This window comes from Elephas maximus, chromosome 2, assembly GCF_024166365.1.
Source record: "Elephas maximus indicus isolate mEleMax1 chromosome 2, mEleMax1 primary haplotype, whole genome shotgun sequence".
NCBI lineage: Eukaryota > Metazoa > Chordata > Mammalia > Proboscidea > Elephantidae > Elephas > Elephas maximus.
Genome location: NC_064820.1, coordinates 56,045,970 through 56,064,275, shown reverse-complemented (window position 1 = coordinate 56,064,275; position 18,306 = coordinate 56,045,970). Strand labels below are relative to the sequence as shown.

Here is an 18,306-nt window from a genome sequence, read left to right as displayed (position 1 = left end):
GCCAGAGGCAGAAAAGCATTCTCTATTGTGTTGAATCATTTCCCAGGGACTAGAGAGGGAGGGCGGTGTCATGAGCTCTACTCTCAGCATTGAAAGAGACCCAGAGTTCATAGGGCCATCGGCTTTTCAATGAAGACATACATAGGCTGGAGCAGCGGACTGAGGTTAGCTGCCAAGCTGCCTTGGGGGCAGAGTCTTGAACTGGCTTCCAATTCCTAACAATAGCATTGGGAGGAAAACGTTCAGGGCTCTGCCAACAGATTAGCTGGACATGGAAATCCTGCTTTATCTAAATATGGCAGACTCTAACCAGAATTTCAATGCAAAGGAAAGTTGTCCCATGGCAGCTCTTGAAACAGAGAGCCTTTGTTTTCTGTGAAAGTACATTTCTCTGTAAAAACTTTTTATCAAGAGGAACGTTTATAGTTTTCTAGAATGTAAGACCTAATTAATGGACATTTTAAACAGTGTCAGTGACTGGCTGTAAGGAGTACTGCTAAAAATTAAATAAATAGAAATAAGAACCTCTGTCATAACTGCCTTATTTACTAAAGGTGTTTAAGCAAGACTCTTTAAAAAAAAAAAGCACTCTAAAATACAATATATGATTTAAATAAGCATGATTTAGATTCAATGACCTAAGACCTAGGCCATTTTGTGTAAGCCCAAGGAGAAAGGAAGTACTGGTTGTGCTGATTTAGGAAGCACAATGGAGCCATAGACAAGATGGAACCCCTACTGTCCTACCTTTCGTTGACTCCTTACTTCTAGGAAAAACAGCTTTGCCAACATGGGCAGGGGAAAAGGCAACTATGTCACTGCGTTTTTTGAGTAGCAAATACCCTTACCAAAAGCTCAACATAATAAATACCAGATTTTCAGAATTTTGGTAAGATGCTACTACATAAATGCAGGTAAGAAGAATTACTAATCTAAGTTTTCAGAAACGGAATACCTATCATAGATTCTAACACCTTTGGGGAGCAACGGGATGCACTCACCATGACGGTGTTTTCTTCAATCACATATATCTGAGGGTTATAGGTGTCAATTTCTGCAGACCCTGTCAGCTGTATTGCCTGGAAAGTTGACTGGAACATAAGAATGAAGACTATATTTTATCTTAGCAGAAGTTAATGCATAAAACTGAGCATGTTTATTGTTTATTTATTTATTTTCTTGTGGAAAGTGTCAAGAGCAAACACCAACACTGAAGACTCAAGAACCCTTGTGTTGCCTGTACTGGTGCTGTGCAACTGAATTGCACATGAGAACTACCTGGGAGAACTTTTAGAACACATGGGTGACTAGACCCTGCCACAGCAAATTAAATCCAAATCTTTGGGGAGTGGAGTTTAAGCATTAGCAGTTAACACATCTCTCTGGGTGATTCTAATTTGCAAATGATATTGAAAAGCAAGGGTTTAAAATTTATGTTTTTAGTTGGGAAAGATCACAGTCTGGATTTCTTAAAACTTAATGAAATTTGGACAGGACGTAAAATTGAAAATGTAATATTTTTATATACTTATCTGAATAAGCTACATAATGAAATGTAAAACCAATATTAAAAAGGGAAACTTTCATTCTGAGGATACATGTGTAAAATAATACTGTTTAAAAGTAAACATTTTAAGGATGGAGCAAGAGGGTGGCATCAGCAGCTGCATGCTCTCATCCCTCTCACAAACAGAACAAAAACAAGCAGAAACTGGCAGAATCAATCAGCCTATCAGAACTCTGGAAACTAGTCAAAGGGTTAGAGAAACTAAGCAAAAGCTGAAACAAGAAAAAGGCAACATATAAATGGTAAGAAAGCTTTGTTTTTTCACGCACTTGTACTTTGCCCCTTCCTCTGGCTTGGCATGGCCATATTAAATCATCAGTAGTTGGCTGCACACCCAGAGAGGGAGCCAGGTCTCTGGCTCTAGATAGAGCAGAGCAACAACCACGTTACTGAGCGTGTTCTAAACTGTCTAGGGGCTGCTTAAAGGACTGAAGCAAGGTGTTCATCTCAGTTTGGCCTGTCTTGGAGCCCACCCAGGGCTCAGGGGCAGTGAACAGAGACCTAGGGCTGTGACTGCTTGTAGCATCCTGGGTCTAAACTGTTCCCTTAAGGTATGTAATATACCAAAAGAAGAGGCCAGACTGTTTCTTTCAGAAATTAAGGCTTTCAAAAGTACAGTGTTTAAAAGGGAATTGAGAAAGCTACATGCATCCTCAGAACAAGACACATGCCTACAAATTACCTGAGAAGACCCTAGGCTTTTACCTAGGCTCAGTGCAAGCTGGGCTAAGTGATGAAGGAAGGCCCTGGCATGAGCCAATATGAAAAGACAGAAAATTTTCTGTTTTGTTTTTGCCTTTTTTCCCCGATGTTCAAGGAAATCTGTCAGAACACTAGCTGAACGTAAAAAAGTCATTAGTGTCCATACATATCCAGTTAGGCAGACTTCACAAAAATACTTAGGGAAAGTCACGAAACCAATGCATGACTATAAACAAACAAGCAAACAACCCTCCCTCCCCCCCAAAAAATGAACCAAGCTAAAACAAACAAAAAAAGAAAATCTCGGGGGAAGGGAAGAATCTGATTTCCAGAGTTACCACATTATAATAGTCAAATATACCAGTTTCAACAAAAAGTAGCAAGGCATACAAAGAAACAGGAAAGGATAGTCCATTCAAAAAACAAAATTAAGTGGCCAAAATTGTGCCTGAGGAAGCACCAGTAATAGGCTTACTAGATAAAAACTTTAAAACAACAGTATTAACTATGCTCAAAGAGCTAAATAAATAAATATAACTAAAGGAAATTAAAAAAATGATACAGGAACAAAATGAGAGTATCAATAAAGAGATTGAAAATTTGAAAAGGAATTAAACAAATACTGTTGCTGAAAAGTACAATAACTGAAATAAAAAAAAAACTGGAGGTATTCAACAGCAGATTTGAGCTGGCAAAAGAATCAGCAAAATCACGATATGACAACTGAATTCAGCCTGAGAAGTAAAATGTTAAAAAAAAAAAAAAAGAAAAGTAAACAGAGCCTAGTATCAAGCAGACCAACATATGCATGATGGGAGTCTCCAAAGGAGAAGAAAGAAAGGGACAGAAAGAACATTTGAAGAAATAATAGCCAAAACTTCACAAATTTGACAAAAGACAAGCATCTACACATCCAAGAAACTCAATGACCTCCAGGTAGGATAAACTAAAAGAGATCCACACCAAGAAACTTTTAATCAAACTCTCAAAAACTAAAGATAGAGAATTCTTGGAAACAGCAAGACAGAAGTGAATCATCACATATAAGGATCCTCAATAATATTAAATGTTAATTTTTCCTCAGAAACTATGGAGGTCACAAGGCAGTGACATGTTTAAAGTGGTGAAAGAAAATAACTGTCAACCAAGAATTCTATATCTGGAAAAACTGTTCTTCAAAAATGAGGGTGGGATTAAGACATTCCCAGATAAGCAGATGCCATGGCAATTCATTACCACAATACTTAACCCTACAAGAAATGCTAAAGATAGTCCTTCAGGTTTAAAAGATAGGACACTGGACAGTAACTTAAGTCGATATGAAGAAAAAAGATCATAGTAGAAGTAATTTCAGGGGTAAATATAAAGGTCAGTTTTCTAGTATTTTTGTGCTGTAACTCTACTTGTTATGTTCTACATGATTTAAAAGACAAGCACATCAAAATAACATAAATTTATGTATTGGGCGAACAACATATAAATATATATAATTGGTGATAACACCATCAAGGGGGGAGGAGTGATACAGGAACAGAATTTTATATGTTATTGATGTTAAGTTGGTATCAATTTAAACTAGGTTGTTATAAATTTAGGATTTTAGATATAATACCCATAGTTACCACACATAAAAAAAAAATACAAAAAAGGAAATGAGAAGGGAATCAAAACAGTTCACTCCAAAAAATCAACTAAACACAAAGGAGGCAGTATTGGAGGAAATGAAGGACAAAAAGGTGTAAAACACACAGAAAACAAATGGCAAAATGTTGGAAGTAACGGCAGAAGTAAAGTCCTTAAAAAAAAAACTTATTGTTAATTACTTTAAATATGAGTGGATTAAACTCTCCAGTCAAAAGGAAGAGGTTGGCAGAAAGGATAAGAAAACACGATCCAACTATATGCTGTCTACAAGACACCACTTTCGATCCAAAGCCATTGGTAAGTTGAAGGTGAAAGAATTGCAAGGGGCCCCTAATTGCCAAAACAATCTTGAAAAAGAACAAAATAGGCACATTTCACACTTCCTGATTTCAAACATATTATAAAGCTACAGTACTATAAAGCACCAGGAAACTCTGGTGGTATAGTGGCTAAGTGTTATGGATGCTAACCAAAAGGTCAGCAGTTCAAATCCACCAGGCGCTTCTCGAAAACTCTATGGGGCAGTTCTACTCTGCTGTATAGGGTCGCTATGACTTGGAATTGACTCAACAACAATGTTTTTTTTTTTTTTTTTTAAATAAATCTTCAGTAATGAAAACATTGTTGCACTGGTATAAGAATAGATACATAGACCAATGGATTATCGTTGAAAATCCAGAATTAACCCATACAGCTACAGCCAACTGATTTTTGGCAAGGGTGCCAAGTCCATTCCATGGAGAAAGAATAGTCTGTACAATAAATGATGCTGCGACAATTGGATTTCCACATGCAAAACAATAAATTTGGACCCATACCTCAATCCATATATAAAAATTAACTCAAAATGGATCAATGATCTAAATATAAGAACTAAAACCATAAAACTCTTAGAAGAAAACATAGGGATAAAGGTTTAAGAATGTGTTTTTTACAATGGATCCCTAGATATGACACCAAAAGTATGAGAAACATAATAAAAATAGGTAAATTGGACTTCATCAAAATTGTAAACTTTGGTGCCAAGAAAAAGAAGAGACAACCTACAGAATATGAGAAAATATTTGGGAATCATATATGTGATAAGGCTTTAATATCAAGAATATATAAAGAACTTTTGCAACTCAGCAACAAAAAGACAACCTAATTAAAAAAAAAATAAGCAAAGGATTTGAGCAGACATTTCTCCAAAGATAAACAATAGCCATCATGCACAAGAAAAGATGCTCAATGTCATTAGTCATTAAAAAAAAAAAATTTTTTTTTTTTTTAGGGAAGTGCAAATCAAAACCACAGTGATTTGCCACTTCATAACCACTGGGATGGCTATTAGAAAAAATGGAAAATAGTAAGTGTTGGCAAGGATGTGGAGAAATTAGAAGCCTGGTCCATTGCTGGTGGGAATGTAAAATGGCACGGCCACTGTGGAAAATGGTTTGGCGGTTCCTCAAAAAGTTAAATGGAGAATTACACCCAGAAATTCCACTTTTAGGTACATACTGAAAAGACTTGAAAGCAGGAACCCTGATACTTGCGCACCAGTCCTCATGATGGCATTATTCACGATAGTCAAAAGGTGGCAACAACCCAAATGTCCATCAACAGATGAATGGATAAATAAAATGTGAAATATACGTACAATGCAATATCATTCAGTCATAAAAAGAAATGAATTTCTGATATATGTTACATGGATGAACCCTAAAAACATTATGCTAAGTTAAAAAAGATACAAAAGAACAAATTTTGTATGAAACCACTTATACGAAATATTTAGACTAGGCAAATGCATAGAGAGAAAAGTTTCTTAGTGCTCACCAGGGACTGGTGGGGAGGGGAGAATGAGGAGTTATTGCTTGGGGGTACTTACTGAGTTTCTGTTTGAGGATGTGAAAACATTTTGGAAATGGATAGTGGTGATGGTTGCACAACATGGTAAATGTAATTAATGTCACTGAATTGTACATTAAAAATTATTAAAATAGCAGTTTTTGTTTTATATATATGTATTTTCACCACAGTAAAATAAAAAAAAAATTAAACATGAGATGAATGGATAAACAAATTGCAGTATATCCATATGAAAAGGAATGAAGTACTGATACATGTTACAACATGGATGAACACCGAAAATATTTTGCCGAGTGAAAGAAGCATGTCACGAAAGGCCATATAGTGTATGATTCCATTTATATTTAATATCCAGAACAGGTAAATCCATAGAAGACAGAAAGTGTATTGGTCGTTGCCAGGGGTTGAAGGGAAGGGAAGAATAGGGAGTAACTGTTTAACGGTGATGAAAATGTTTTGGAACTAGATAGTGGTGGTGGCTGAACAACATTGTCAATGTACTAAATGCCATTGAATTGTTCAGTTTAAAACAGTTAATTTTTGTTATGTGAATTGCACTTCGAGAGAAGTAAATCTGAAGTTGACCATGCATGTAAGCAGCAGACATCCTGAACCTTTTGGCAATAGTCAGTGCACTTACACAACACCAGTAAGAATTTCAGCCTTCCCATCCGAAGCATTCTGTCAAATACTACTTGACTGGGGACAGGCATATAGGAAAGACCTGTATTTTATGCTGAAGTTCCTAATAATTTTCTAACATAAAATATATTTACATGTATCTGTTTTTTCAATGAAAACATTATCGATGTATATATTCCACTGTTTTTTTTTTTTTTAATTTTTCCCTACAATGCAAATATTGAGCCTAATGCATACTGGGAAATAGAATAAAATACCCAGTTTTTCATATACTCTGCCTACCAGGACTCAGTTTTTCTGGTTACTGGGGTATACAGTTCAATACACTCCATGAAGTAGTTTCCTAAACTATACCTAGTAGCCAAAAAGAGAAAATGTATTTCCAAAAAGTGAGTAATTTATTTCCTTTCCACTGGCTCAGTCTCTTAATTACTCTTTTAAATTTACTCAAGTTGGAGGATGGCATAAAAAGTTAACACTTATCACTGGTCTCAAACATAGATAACATAGGGACACATTAAGTGAATTGATAATGGTTTAAGTAAAAAAAAAAAAGAAAAAAAATAGCGTCATAGTCCCTAGAGACTAAAGATGAAAGAATTTTTCCTACAAAACAGATATCTGCACTCCCAAGTCAGGCCCTTTTCACAATTATGCAATATCCTGTAGGGCTAACAGTAGTGGTAGGTATACAACACGTATCTGGGAGCATGGTCTAACACACCTACTGGCATTTATCAAGGCTTTTCCTTACAAATGGCGGCCAACACACCAACGATTTGGAGGCCTGAGCCATTGCTTTGTGATGAAATTACTTGAAATGTGATGTTGGCTTTCACTGCATCAGAAAAAAGGTGGCAACCAAAGGCTGTGCATTAATATGGTTCCAGTTCAGGAAAAGAGACCCATACTGCAGAGTGGATCTCCTAAGTGGTCTGAGAACGTCCACTCTGCGGTTGAAAATGCTGAAAACAAGCTAGGCTAAACACTCGATCTTTCCTGGAGGAAGATATGTAGGACCTGACATACAATAACTCTCAGGAGTGTTTTCTTGGTTTAGCCACCATAGCCACGTGGGAAAAGCATAAACAATACACTTCAGAATTTTGCTCACAGAAATGAAACTGATGCTTTTGAAGACTTTTCAGAAGGTTCTGAAACGTCTTATGGTTAAAATGATGAAGCTTTAAACAAACTCAAGAAAAATCAAATGCTTTTTACAGAGCCGAGATGATTGCATTTTGATGTGTAACCGTCAGTTTTCCTTCCCAGCTGGCCCAGGGTGCTATGAAAACATTTGTTTCCTACATCCAAGAAGCCAAGTGGCGAAATGGAGCACCAGGCTGCAGCAGCTGGAAAGGTGGTGTGACTAAGGCATCCTGCCCATCTTACAGAATTTAAGTCACCGTGAAGGCTTGAAAGCAAATGCAACTAGCAAGAAGCAAAATAAAAGAAAGCAAGAGGAAAGCCAAGCCCCTCACTCCCCACTCACTCAATTCTCTGTTGTTTCCCTTTTTTTCCCCACCTTTCACTATTCCTCTTTTTATTATGTCTTTCTCCAAGAATATTGCTTATATTTTGGCTCCAGGACAAGTTCAGAGGAAGGTTAGTTTTTTAATCTTATACAAAAATCTACAGAAGGTAATGGGGTTTGTTGGAGGGATCATGAAATAGTGAGAAAATAGGGAGTAGAGACTGGTTGGCAAGCACCTCAAGAACTGATTTATTCATTAAAAACAAACGAAATCCAGAGAGATCACAAGGTTCCCAAAAAGTTTCAGAATAATTTCCATCTTGATGCCTGAATCTGAGCCAGTGTTGGTTAAAGGATTAGCTGGCCACCTACACAGTCAGATTTAAGGAACCCTGTGGAATCCACCAGCCTCTCCTTGGAAACCCTATGGGGCAGTTCTACTCTGTCTGTCCTATAGGGTCACTATAAGTTGGAATTGACTCAATGGCAATGGGTTTTAACGGGTTGTTTATCCTTATGTGGTCCCTGGGTGATGCAAGTGGTACACTCAACTTCTAACCAAAAGGTTGGTGGTTCGATCCTACCCAGTGGTGTCATGGAAGACAGGCCTGGCAATCTGCTTCCTTAAAGATTACAGCCAAGAATACCCTATGGAGCTAAGTTCTATCCTATAACACATGGGGTCACCCTCAGTCAGAACTGACTCAACAGCAATGAGTTTGTTTTTTTTTTTTTTTTAATAACTTTTATTAAGCTTCAAGTGAACGTTTACAAATCCAACCAGTCTGTCACATATAAGTTTACATACATCTCACTCCCTACTCCCACTTGCTCTCCCCTTCTTGAGTCAGCCCTTTCAGTCTCTCCTTTCTTGACAATTTTGCCGGCTTCCCTCTCTCTCTATCCTCCCATCTCCCCCCCAGACAAGAGTTGCCAACACAATATGAGTTTGGTTTTTGATCTGTCCTTACATTTTTCATTCCAGACTGAAATTCGGGCTTCGGAAATCCCTGCTGAAAGCAGATATCACTTAGGCAGAGTCACACCTGCCATACGGGAAACAACACTGACATTGTTTTGGCACTCTCTTCAAACACTTCATGGTGACTGAAATGACTTCAAAAGTTATGTGCTCTGTGGGCTTTCATCAGAAAGAGTATAATGGGGAAGCAGAGCACTTACTTGGCTCTAATAGATGAAGAAGGGTTCTTATGTTAGATTTATTTACTGGGTGCTTTGAGATCAATCAAACCATTAGTTGAGAGCTTAAGGAATGAGACATGGACCTGTGCATTTGGATTTGGGTATGGTAGAAGAGACAGGGGTGGAAACTGGGGAGGGAGACAAAGTAGAGGACGTACTGCAGCTGAAGGCCAGCAGAGGGGGGTCCTTGACATCATTCCCAGAGGTTCTGATATAGTAGGTTGGGGCAGAGTCTAAAAAGCAGAATCTCTTTCCCAAGCAGCCCAGAAGGTTCTGGGGCACAGCCAGATTGGGCAAACACCGGAAAAGGAGAGAAGCATGCTGCCTTCCTGTATAAAAATGCTCTGAGTTATTTGGACACCACTGACACTGGCTGGAATATTAATTTTGTCAAAAGGTAGGAACTTCTTGACAGTGAAGCCTTATATTTCCTCGCTATAGATAAACCCAATAAATAAAGCTGATACTTACTGCTGCAAAAGTCCCATTCCAGATTCTGGTAGACACATTAACAAAGTATTCTCCTTTCGCCTGAAGGTCTTTCAGCCAGCAGGTAACACTGCTACATGAAGCAGTTCTGCAATTCTTTCAGGTTAAAGGCGTTGGTGAAAGAAGAGAGAGGATTAGAATGGGCTTTTAAAAAAGTAAATGCTAAAATTTTACATAGATACAACCCAGTGCTGGGAAGATTCTGGGGAAACAGGCAATCTCATGCACTATTAGTAGTCCTACTCCTTCACTATGACGCTGTGGCTCCAAACGTAAGACGTGCATACCCTTTGCCCCAGACATACCCCTTCTGTGTATTGCTTCAGGAGACAATCATAAATGTATGGGGAAAGGGCACTAAGCCCTTGACTGCACTGTTGCTTAAAGTAAAAAACAAGCAAACAAAAACAATCAGAACATAAATAACTCATGTTTATCAACAAAGTACTAAAACCCAAAAACCAAACCCATTGCCATCGGGTCGATTCTGACTCACACTAGTTAAGAAAATTATTGAATATACACAAAATGCAGTATGATCAGTCATTAAACCTAATGATGCATTCCTTACATTAAAAAAAAAAAGTCTATGACATGTTGGCCTATAAAAAAGGTACTATGGTCCATTCACATAACAGTATACGTATATCTGGAGTCTCTGGGTGATGCAAATGGTTAACGTGCTTGGCTGCTAACTGAAAGATTGGAAGTTGCAGAGACTCCGTGGAAGAAAGGCGTTTTGTCTGTCTGCTTCTGAAAAATCAACCATCGAAAGTCCTACGAAGCACAGTTCTCTAAAATATATGGGGTTGCCAGGAGTAGGAATCAACTTGATGGCAACTTTTTTTTTTAATACATGTTGATAAATGTGTGGAGATTCAGAGAAGGATGTTCATTAAATTTTAAGAGTGGTCAGGTTTTAGATTTTTGAAGAATTTTAGTATTTTCTTTGTAGGATTTTTGCATTGCTTGCCTTCACAATGAGCAGTTGCTATTTTTACCAAACCAATAAAACACATTAAAAAAAAAAAATAAGGAAAATGCTAAGAAGTATATCTTGACATACCTTGAGTTTTTATTGGGCATGTTTACATACTACTATTTAAATTTAAACCACATTTACACTATAATCACTTTGAAAGTAATTTTTTTTTTCTTCTTTCCCATCCTTCACAAAATAAAACAAAAGCAATAAAAATAGCCAGGAGAATTTCAATGGTGTTCATACAAGGAGAGCTGTGGTTTGTTGAAGGTTTGCTAAGTGCTTGCTTATTTGAATTCTTACTATGTGCCAAGCAGCATGCTAGATGCTACATTAATCTCTTTCCCAAAGAAGAGAATATATCAAGGAAGAGAAAGAGATAATAAAATGCAGAAATACAGAGAAGGGTGGCCAGAGAGGCATATTTAGCAGCTAAATGAAAAGCATGAGAGATTATGTGCAAAAGGGGTTTAAAGGGCTTCACTTCTAAAGCCCATGCCCCAGTTCCCTCACGGCTCTTTCAATCAGTCTCTAAACAATTCCAATAAGAAACACAGGAATAATAATTTTTTTCATGGAGTCTTTTTGATTTCATGAACTTTGGAACATGTATGTTAGAGCAATAGTATAAGTAATAATTCCAGTGACCTATATTCAAACAAGCCATCAAAGGCAAAATAAGAATGGTCCCTAACATGCCAATGGTTAACGTGCTCAGCTGCTAACTAAAAGGCTGGCCGTTTGATTCCACCCAGAGATGCCTTGGAAGAAAGTCCTCTTTATCTACTTCTGAAAAATCAGCCACTGAAAACTCTACAGAGCGCAGTTCTACGCTGATACATATGGGGTCACCATCAGTCAGAGTCGACTGTTTATTTATTTATTTTTGGATGATATGAAGTGGTACGAGAAAAGAAGTGGCTTGTTTTCCAGATAAAACAATCATTGAAGGAAGTTTCATCACGTTAACCTGTCCTCACCAATTCTTTCATGTGCCGGAAATTTTCGCTCTTGAAAGATACAGAAGAAGATGCTTGTCCTATTTTCAGTGGATTTATTTCTGCATTACAACCGATGTCACCAGCCTACAAAGAAGGACACCGAATCAGTCTTAGAAAACAAAATGGTTTATGACATTCTTTTCAACGTGTTATGAAATCCTACTGTCGCCTGTCGGGGCAGGGGAGGGGCTGTTAGGCTTCTTTCACTGCACTGACCTGGCCACACTTCTTGTAATCGCTAAACCCTGAAGCATTCAAATCATCCTGACATAATTTGATGGGGCTACCACTGCTTCTTGCAGCTCATATAAGTAATAATTCCAAGAACCTAGAATTGAGTATGTATTTTCTAAATTTTGATTCATACAAGCCATCAAAGGCAAAATAAGAATGGCGATGAAACAAATTTGCAATGACAATATACTGAGAGGGATTGTAATTCAGGGTTGTTTTTTGTGGAAAGTTTTAGGATTTTGATTTCCTGGAGTCATCTATGCACGCAATAGGAATAACACTACTGTAGAACCAGCTAGGTGCTAGACTAAGGCTGAGCCAATGTCGAAAGTCTGCTGAAGCAGTACTTTTCAACCCAGCTGCATATTAGAACCACCTGGGGAGCTTTGAAAGAAAAAATACCAATGCTAGAGCCTTTTTCCTAGAGATTCTGATTTAATTGCCTAGGGGTGGGTCTGGGCATCACTCATGTTTAAAAATGAGCAGATGGTTAAAATGAGCAGCCAGAGTTGAATACTATCGAGCTAAACACCAGCTTCCAATTGCAGATGTGCAGACCTGCTACTCTCCCCCTGTGGATTCAACCTCTCACTTTCCAGACAACTATCTTCTCTTTTAACAGAGTCCTGACAAAGTGAGCTCTTCATCTGGCCAAAATGGGGATTTTGGAATAATTTCTACCCTCGCTAAGTCCCTAAACTCAGGCATTTGCTTTCTTCCAATTATAATCTGCTTCTATGAAATCAACTACCAGTTAATTGGTGCCCACGATACTTGAGGGTTATCTTCTCACTTTCCCATCTATAAAATGTCAGAGGTGATCACTCCAAACTCAGGTTATTTCCATTTTGAAAATGCACATTTTTATTAGGCAATTTTGTTCTCTTTACCTGGTCTGTCTGCACCCCAGTCAGGTACATCAGTGGGTTCTTTTCTTTTGTATATTGAGGGATGTGGATGGTCACATATGCCATGCTTACTGGCGCACTTCCTGTTGTTACCTACGTAGGGAATAAAACATCCTGGTTATTGATACACGATGCTGCACACGATGCAGAGAAATGATCAATAACTTCTGTGTCCATGAGGGGCAACTATAAAGTAGTAAGACTTATTCCATATGAACATGAGGCTTACTGCTGTATAGACACATTTTTGGTCTCTGTGTTTCACCTCTTAATGGAAAATCTCAACATTTACAATATTAACTGTTACGTAATCTGTAATGGAAGAGATCCAATATAGTGCAGTGTTAAAAACACTGTCAATGGAGTTGGGCTGGCAGGGTGTGGAGTTCCGCTCTGCCACTGCCTAGCTGTATGGCTTGGGCAAGGTCCATCACCTCTCTACGCTTCAGTTCTCTCATCTGAAACGTAGGGATAATCAGAAACTCAACAAGTATGCACTCTGGTACAGTGCACTGTCAGCATCTGTTCTTACTGGCGGGTTCCTGTTTTAATTGGCTGATACTCATGCCCTACTCCAAAAACACAAACCAAATTCATTGCCATCAAGTTGATTCCGACTCAGAGTGAGCCCACGGTACAGAGTAGAACTAACTGCCCACAGGGTGTCCAAGGAGCGCCTGGTGGATTCAAACTGCTGACCTTTTGTTAGCAGCCGTAGCTCACAACCACTATGCCACATTTCAACATCACCCATAGGAATAATAATTGTACTAATTTCAGAACGGATATGAGAATTAAATGGGTTAGCATACATAAAGCATGTGATACAATGGCTGACACTTATTATACTTATTAATAATACTTGTTATGTAAAAATATATAAAACATTAAAAAATAAAATAATGCTATCTTATAATTACTATGATTAAAATGCCTCAGTAAAGGAAGTGGTTGCCAAATACCACCCACATTTTATAAATTTTATATCTGCATCACAAATTAAGATTCTTTTAAAGATTTTTATTTATTTTTTTTAATTGCAAAATTGCAAGGTTGCAACCATGTAAAGGACTAGAAGGAAATACACAAAATGAGATGGCATTGATGTAAGGTGGGGGATGAATTTTTCTTTTTTTAACGTTCTATAATGTTCTTATATTATAAAATAGCCATTCTTTCACAAATTAATTTTACTTTACGTAACTGGTAACAATTTTTAGATGAATAATTGCTTGCTAATAAAAAAAAAATTTTTTTTTTTTTAGAAATTGATTTAAAAATATTTTCAGGTTATACCTATTATGATTACACAAAATCTGTATTTCTACATAAATGGTAAGATTCTCAAATAGAAGTGGTCTCTAAGAATAATTGGCATATTAATTATGTCCAGTATAATTACTAGGTACCCAGGTATGCTATAATCTCTCTCAAAGTCTCCCTAAAAAAATCTCTTAGGGGGAGATAATTGCCCTTTGAAGAAACCCAGAGGTCTGTTAAGCTTAGTGGGGTAAAAGGGGAAGGAATGCTCCTGATGCCAGTAAATCTAGAATAGCCCATTCTAAAAAAACAAAGGCAATGAATAATGTCCACTGCCCGCAGGGGACCTTCCACTTTTATTACCCCTTCTCCCTGCTTGTTCTCTGTACGTGCTGTTTGGCATGTCCTGACTGTATATTAACCCTGGGAGAGAGGGACTCTAGCACTCCTCTTCCATAGTGCTAAGTAGGACACGCTTGGATGCAATCATAAGATCACCCCCTGGGACAGGAGCCTAACTTTGGGGAACCTTAGCTAGTGAGTATGTTTGCTGTTTTACTCATCCCTGTCCTATTTATTCTTTGAACAAATGCCTGTTGATCATACTGTTAGAACAGAGTTTGGTCTGTGCTCTGCTCCAAATAGTCTTCACTAATTTACTGCACATTGCAATAAATAAAAGTCCAAAGACTTTAACCCACAGTAATACCATTATACTAATGCTCTGTTGATTAATGTTGAACATTTGCTTTCAAAATTTAACAATTATTCTTTACCCAGAGCACATAAGTATGCACAAAGCCCAGTTGTTTAATTATTTATGGTCAATCTAGGTGGTTCTCAAAGTATGGAACCTGGACCAGCAGCATCAGCATCACCTGGGGACTTAATAGAATTGCACATTTTTAGCCCCAACCCAGGTCTACTGAATCAGAACCTCTGGGGATGAGCCCTGCAACCTGTGTTTTAAAAAGCTCTCCAGGTGGTTCTGATGCTCACTCAAGTTTGAGAACCGCTGGAACCACTGGTGTATTTCAACATCTTGTTAAGTTCTTCTCCCCTTCCCAGACTCTTTTTTTTTTTTTTTTTCCTTTCTCCTTCCTTCTGCTTTCCCATCCTTATAATAGGGTTGCCAACCTTAAGGGAGAAGGTGAATTTTGGACCAATATCTTCAAAATCATGTATGATGGAAGGAACTTTACCATCTGAAGAAACTTCATAAAAATTTATGCTGGTAGATCTGTTGGGAAATATAAAGGCAAACATGTTAGTTTTGCTGTCGTTCCTGAAATGTTGTATTTCTTTTATCTAAATATCTTCTAGCTTAGATTACAAGTAAAATGGTTTACATTTAGGTACAAAAGCACTAAATGAAAAATGCTCAACATAGGCTTAGGGTCCAGTATACATTTCTAGGGCTAAAACAAATTCCTTTCAAAACATAGCCATTCATTATCTTTCCACTGAAATTCTGTGTGTTATATATTTATCAGTTGTCAAGTTTCTAAAATGAGTACAAATGTATTACTTTAGAAATGATAGTGGAACCCCTGCTGTTCTGTTGGCTAGTAGTTCATATGGGTGATTGGATGAATGGTTTACTACATGTCCTTTACAGGCCATAGGGCTTTCCACGCAGTTTGGCTGAAACACAACGATAGCGTACTGGGTCTCAGTTTCTGAAGTATTCATTATTGGATGCCTCTGAAACAAGGAATATGTTTTTTTCTTATTATTCTCTCTATTCTTTTCTAGTCTTAGGCTTTGAATCTGAATTGTTTACAATTGTTCACACTACTATAGGGACCATCTTTAAGGGGGCTGATGTATAGGTTTTAATACACTAGACCTGGAGACGTTGGACTGATCCTGACCCTTTTGCTTGGGATTGCCATCTAGGGTCTACAAGTGAAGGCATGCCAGGTAAGAGGAATCCCACAGGACTACCCAGACTGCAGTGCATCTGGGAGCCCTCCTCTCTGTTCACTCACTTCTGGACCCCTGGCCCTGGAGTCCCCCAGGGCGGCTTCTGTAGGAATCGGGATAGGGATCTGAGAAGCACGATGCACATGCCCTACATTTATTCCTGCCAAACAATCTGTCTTAGGTATGAGATATTGATTCTAGTTCCTAAAAAAAAAATTAAACGAATATTTTCTAAAATAGTTTCTTGATTACTGAAACTCAGTCTTTCTCTGATGCCTTAAAAAGGAACCTTCTCTGAATTCTCAAAAGGAAAATACGTCATAGAGAGACAAACAGATGTGGTCTTAGTCAAGGTAATTTATACGAGAGGAAACAATGATTTGTCAGTCATATAAGGAGCATGGAAAAACTAACTCAAATTTGAAACAGAAGGCTTGCCTGTATGTGCATCAATTATTCCCTTTGCCTTCCAAAAGATCTTGGTGAGCCACTGTTACAGACTGAATTGTGTCTGCAGCAACAAAATATATGTGTTGGAATTCTAGTGCCTATACCTGTGGATGAAATCTTGTTGGCAACAAGGTTTTCTTTGTTATGTTAATGAAGCTATATCACTGTAGGGTATGCCCTAATCACTTCTGAGTTATAAAGAGCAGCAAAGACACGGAGACAAGCACAAGCAGGGGAAGATAAATGCCACACCAAGTGAAGATCGAAAAAAACAAAAACGAATGCTGGAAGAGACAAGGATCTTCCCCCAGAGCCAATGGAGAGAGAGATCCGTTGGCTCTGCTCTGAATTTGGACATCTAGCCTTCTGAATTGGGAGAAAATAAATTTCTGTTCTTCAAAGCCACCCACCTGTGGTATTTCTGTCACAGCAGTACTAGGAAACTAAGATAGCCACCAAGTAGGGCCAGTTTCTACATTGGTTAATATATCCCGCTTTTGAAATTTCTCTCTGCATTTTAAAGAGATATACATTTTTTCTTTTGTTACTTTAGTGGTGGTCAATATTGTCAGATAGTAGCAGTTACCTATACTCAGGGGGATCTTGTTTCAGAAATAATTCTACTATCATCGCCAATCTTCACACATCATACTTGTACAATATAACTGCATGTTTATGCAATATCGAAGTGGTTACTTAGGGATGCACTCAGTAATTGAGTAGTACCATTTAAAAAAAAACCTTCACCAAGGATGTTTATTAAAAAAAGTTATTTCTGGCATTGCTTGTGATCACTATTTTGTATTGTTATATATTTTAAAGAATTTTAGGATGTCTCAGAATCCGAGTTACTGTCACGAAAATACATAGCTAAGACATTAATGAATAAAAGTGAAGTTCCAAATTAATTTTATATTTCTGCCATGTTGAAATATCTGAGAAAATTGCCATGGTTGGGGAGTGGAATCATAAAAAGGCTTCATTAAAACAAAATGTTTAACATGGGGAAGAATTCATGTAGGTAAGGAGAAAAAATAATCTGGGAATAGCAATCTCTTTGGGGTACATTTGTCTTCAGTCACTGATTTTAGCAGCTGAGAGTCTCCTTGGTAATCTATAGTTACTGGTTAATTTTTCAGGAAAGATAATCTGGGCTGCATTTTGTTTCTGTTTGTGCTGTTTGCAAGTAACTCAATACAGAAGCATTGTTTTCATCCTTCCTCATGTGTCTCAAGTTCTAGACCTGATGGTATATTTTGTTTTTGCTCAGTGGTCTACTGGATGATTTAAATATTCCCTGCTTTTAGGGGCTGGAGTGATGTGGTGGGAGTCAGAGAAATCTGCTGTCACAAGACACTGTTCCTAGCCTGGCTTCTTGGAAGTTTCCCCTGCATGCTTTTCCAGGATCATTGACCTTTAGTGTTTCAGCAGGTAGAGAATGCTGGCTCCCAGGCTTGGAGGTAGGCATCACCTGAGGCCCTGGACCTGTGCCTATGAACCCACTTCGCTTCTAAGTGTGAGTTAAGGTGATGATAGCAACATATGAGCAGCTGCGGCACTTGATGTTATGCATCTCCTAAGGCACCTATCCCTCTGTACAATTCTAATATAGCTGGCATCAACCAGAAACGTTTTTGCCACTGCTTCCAGGTTTGCTTACTCTGCTTTGGGCAGGCAAGAAAAGGGAATGAGGTGTTTCTTTGTGAATGATCTCCTTTCGAAAATCCCGCATTTTGTCCCAATTAGAAGAAAACCCCAATCTATTATGTCAGGAATTTTCTACCCAGAGACTAATTTTCTGTGACTAAATGCAGTATTTTCGTGAACACACTATGTGCAAAGCATTGCACTTGGGGCTTCAATGTCCAGGAATGGGACATTGCTGGAGATCTCACGTGGACAGTAAGCAGTAGACAGCAAGAAGAAAGTCCCGACTGCTCCTCAGGGCCCTACCAGTTCTGTTTCATATCTTG

At 38.0% G+C, this 18,306-nt stretch overlaps 1 protein-coding gene across 2 annotated transcripts in view; it reads right to left on the bottom strand.

The window, feature by feature from the left end:
- ITGA2 (integrin subunit alpha 2) overlaps positions 1-18,306 on the bottom strand; it is a 125,195-nt gene that overhangs the window by 2,538 nt on the left and 104,351 nt on the right. For both annotated transcript variants that reach the window (XM_049863608.1, XM_049863619.1), the window contains 5 exons: positions 15,095-15,197; positions 12,680-12,790; positions 11,535-11,639; positions 9,555-9,668; positions 1,002-1,091 (listed from right to left, as the gene is read on the bottom strand). In XM_049863608.1, the coding sequence (XP_049719565.1) occupies positions 1,002-1,091; positions 9,555-9,668; positions 11,535-11,639; positions 12,680-12,790; positions 15,095-15,197 (523 nt within the window). The remainder of the gene's footprint in view (positions 1-1,001; positions 1,092-9,554; positions 9,669-11,534; positions 11,640-12,679; positions 12,791-15,094; positions 15,198-18,306) is intronic.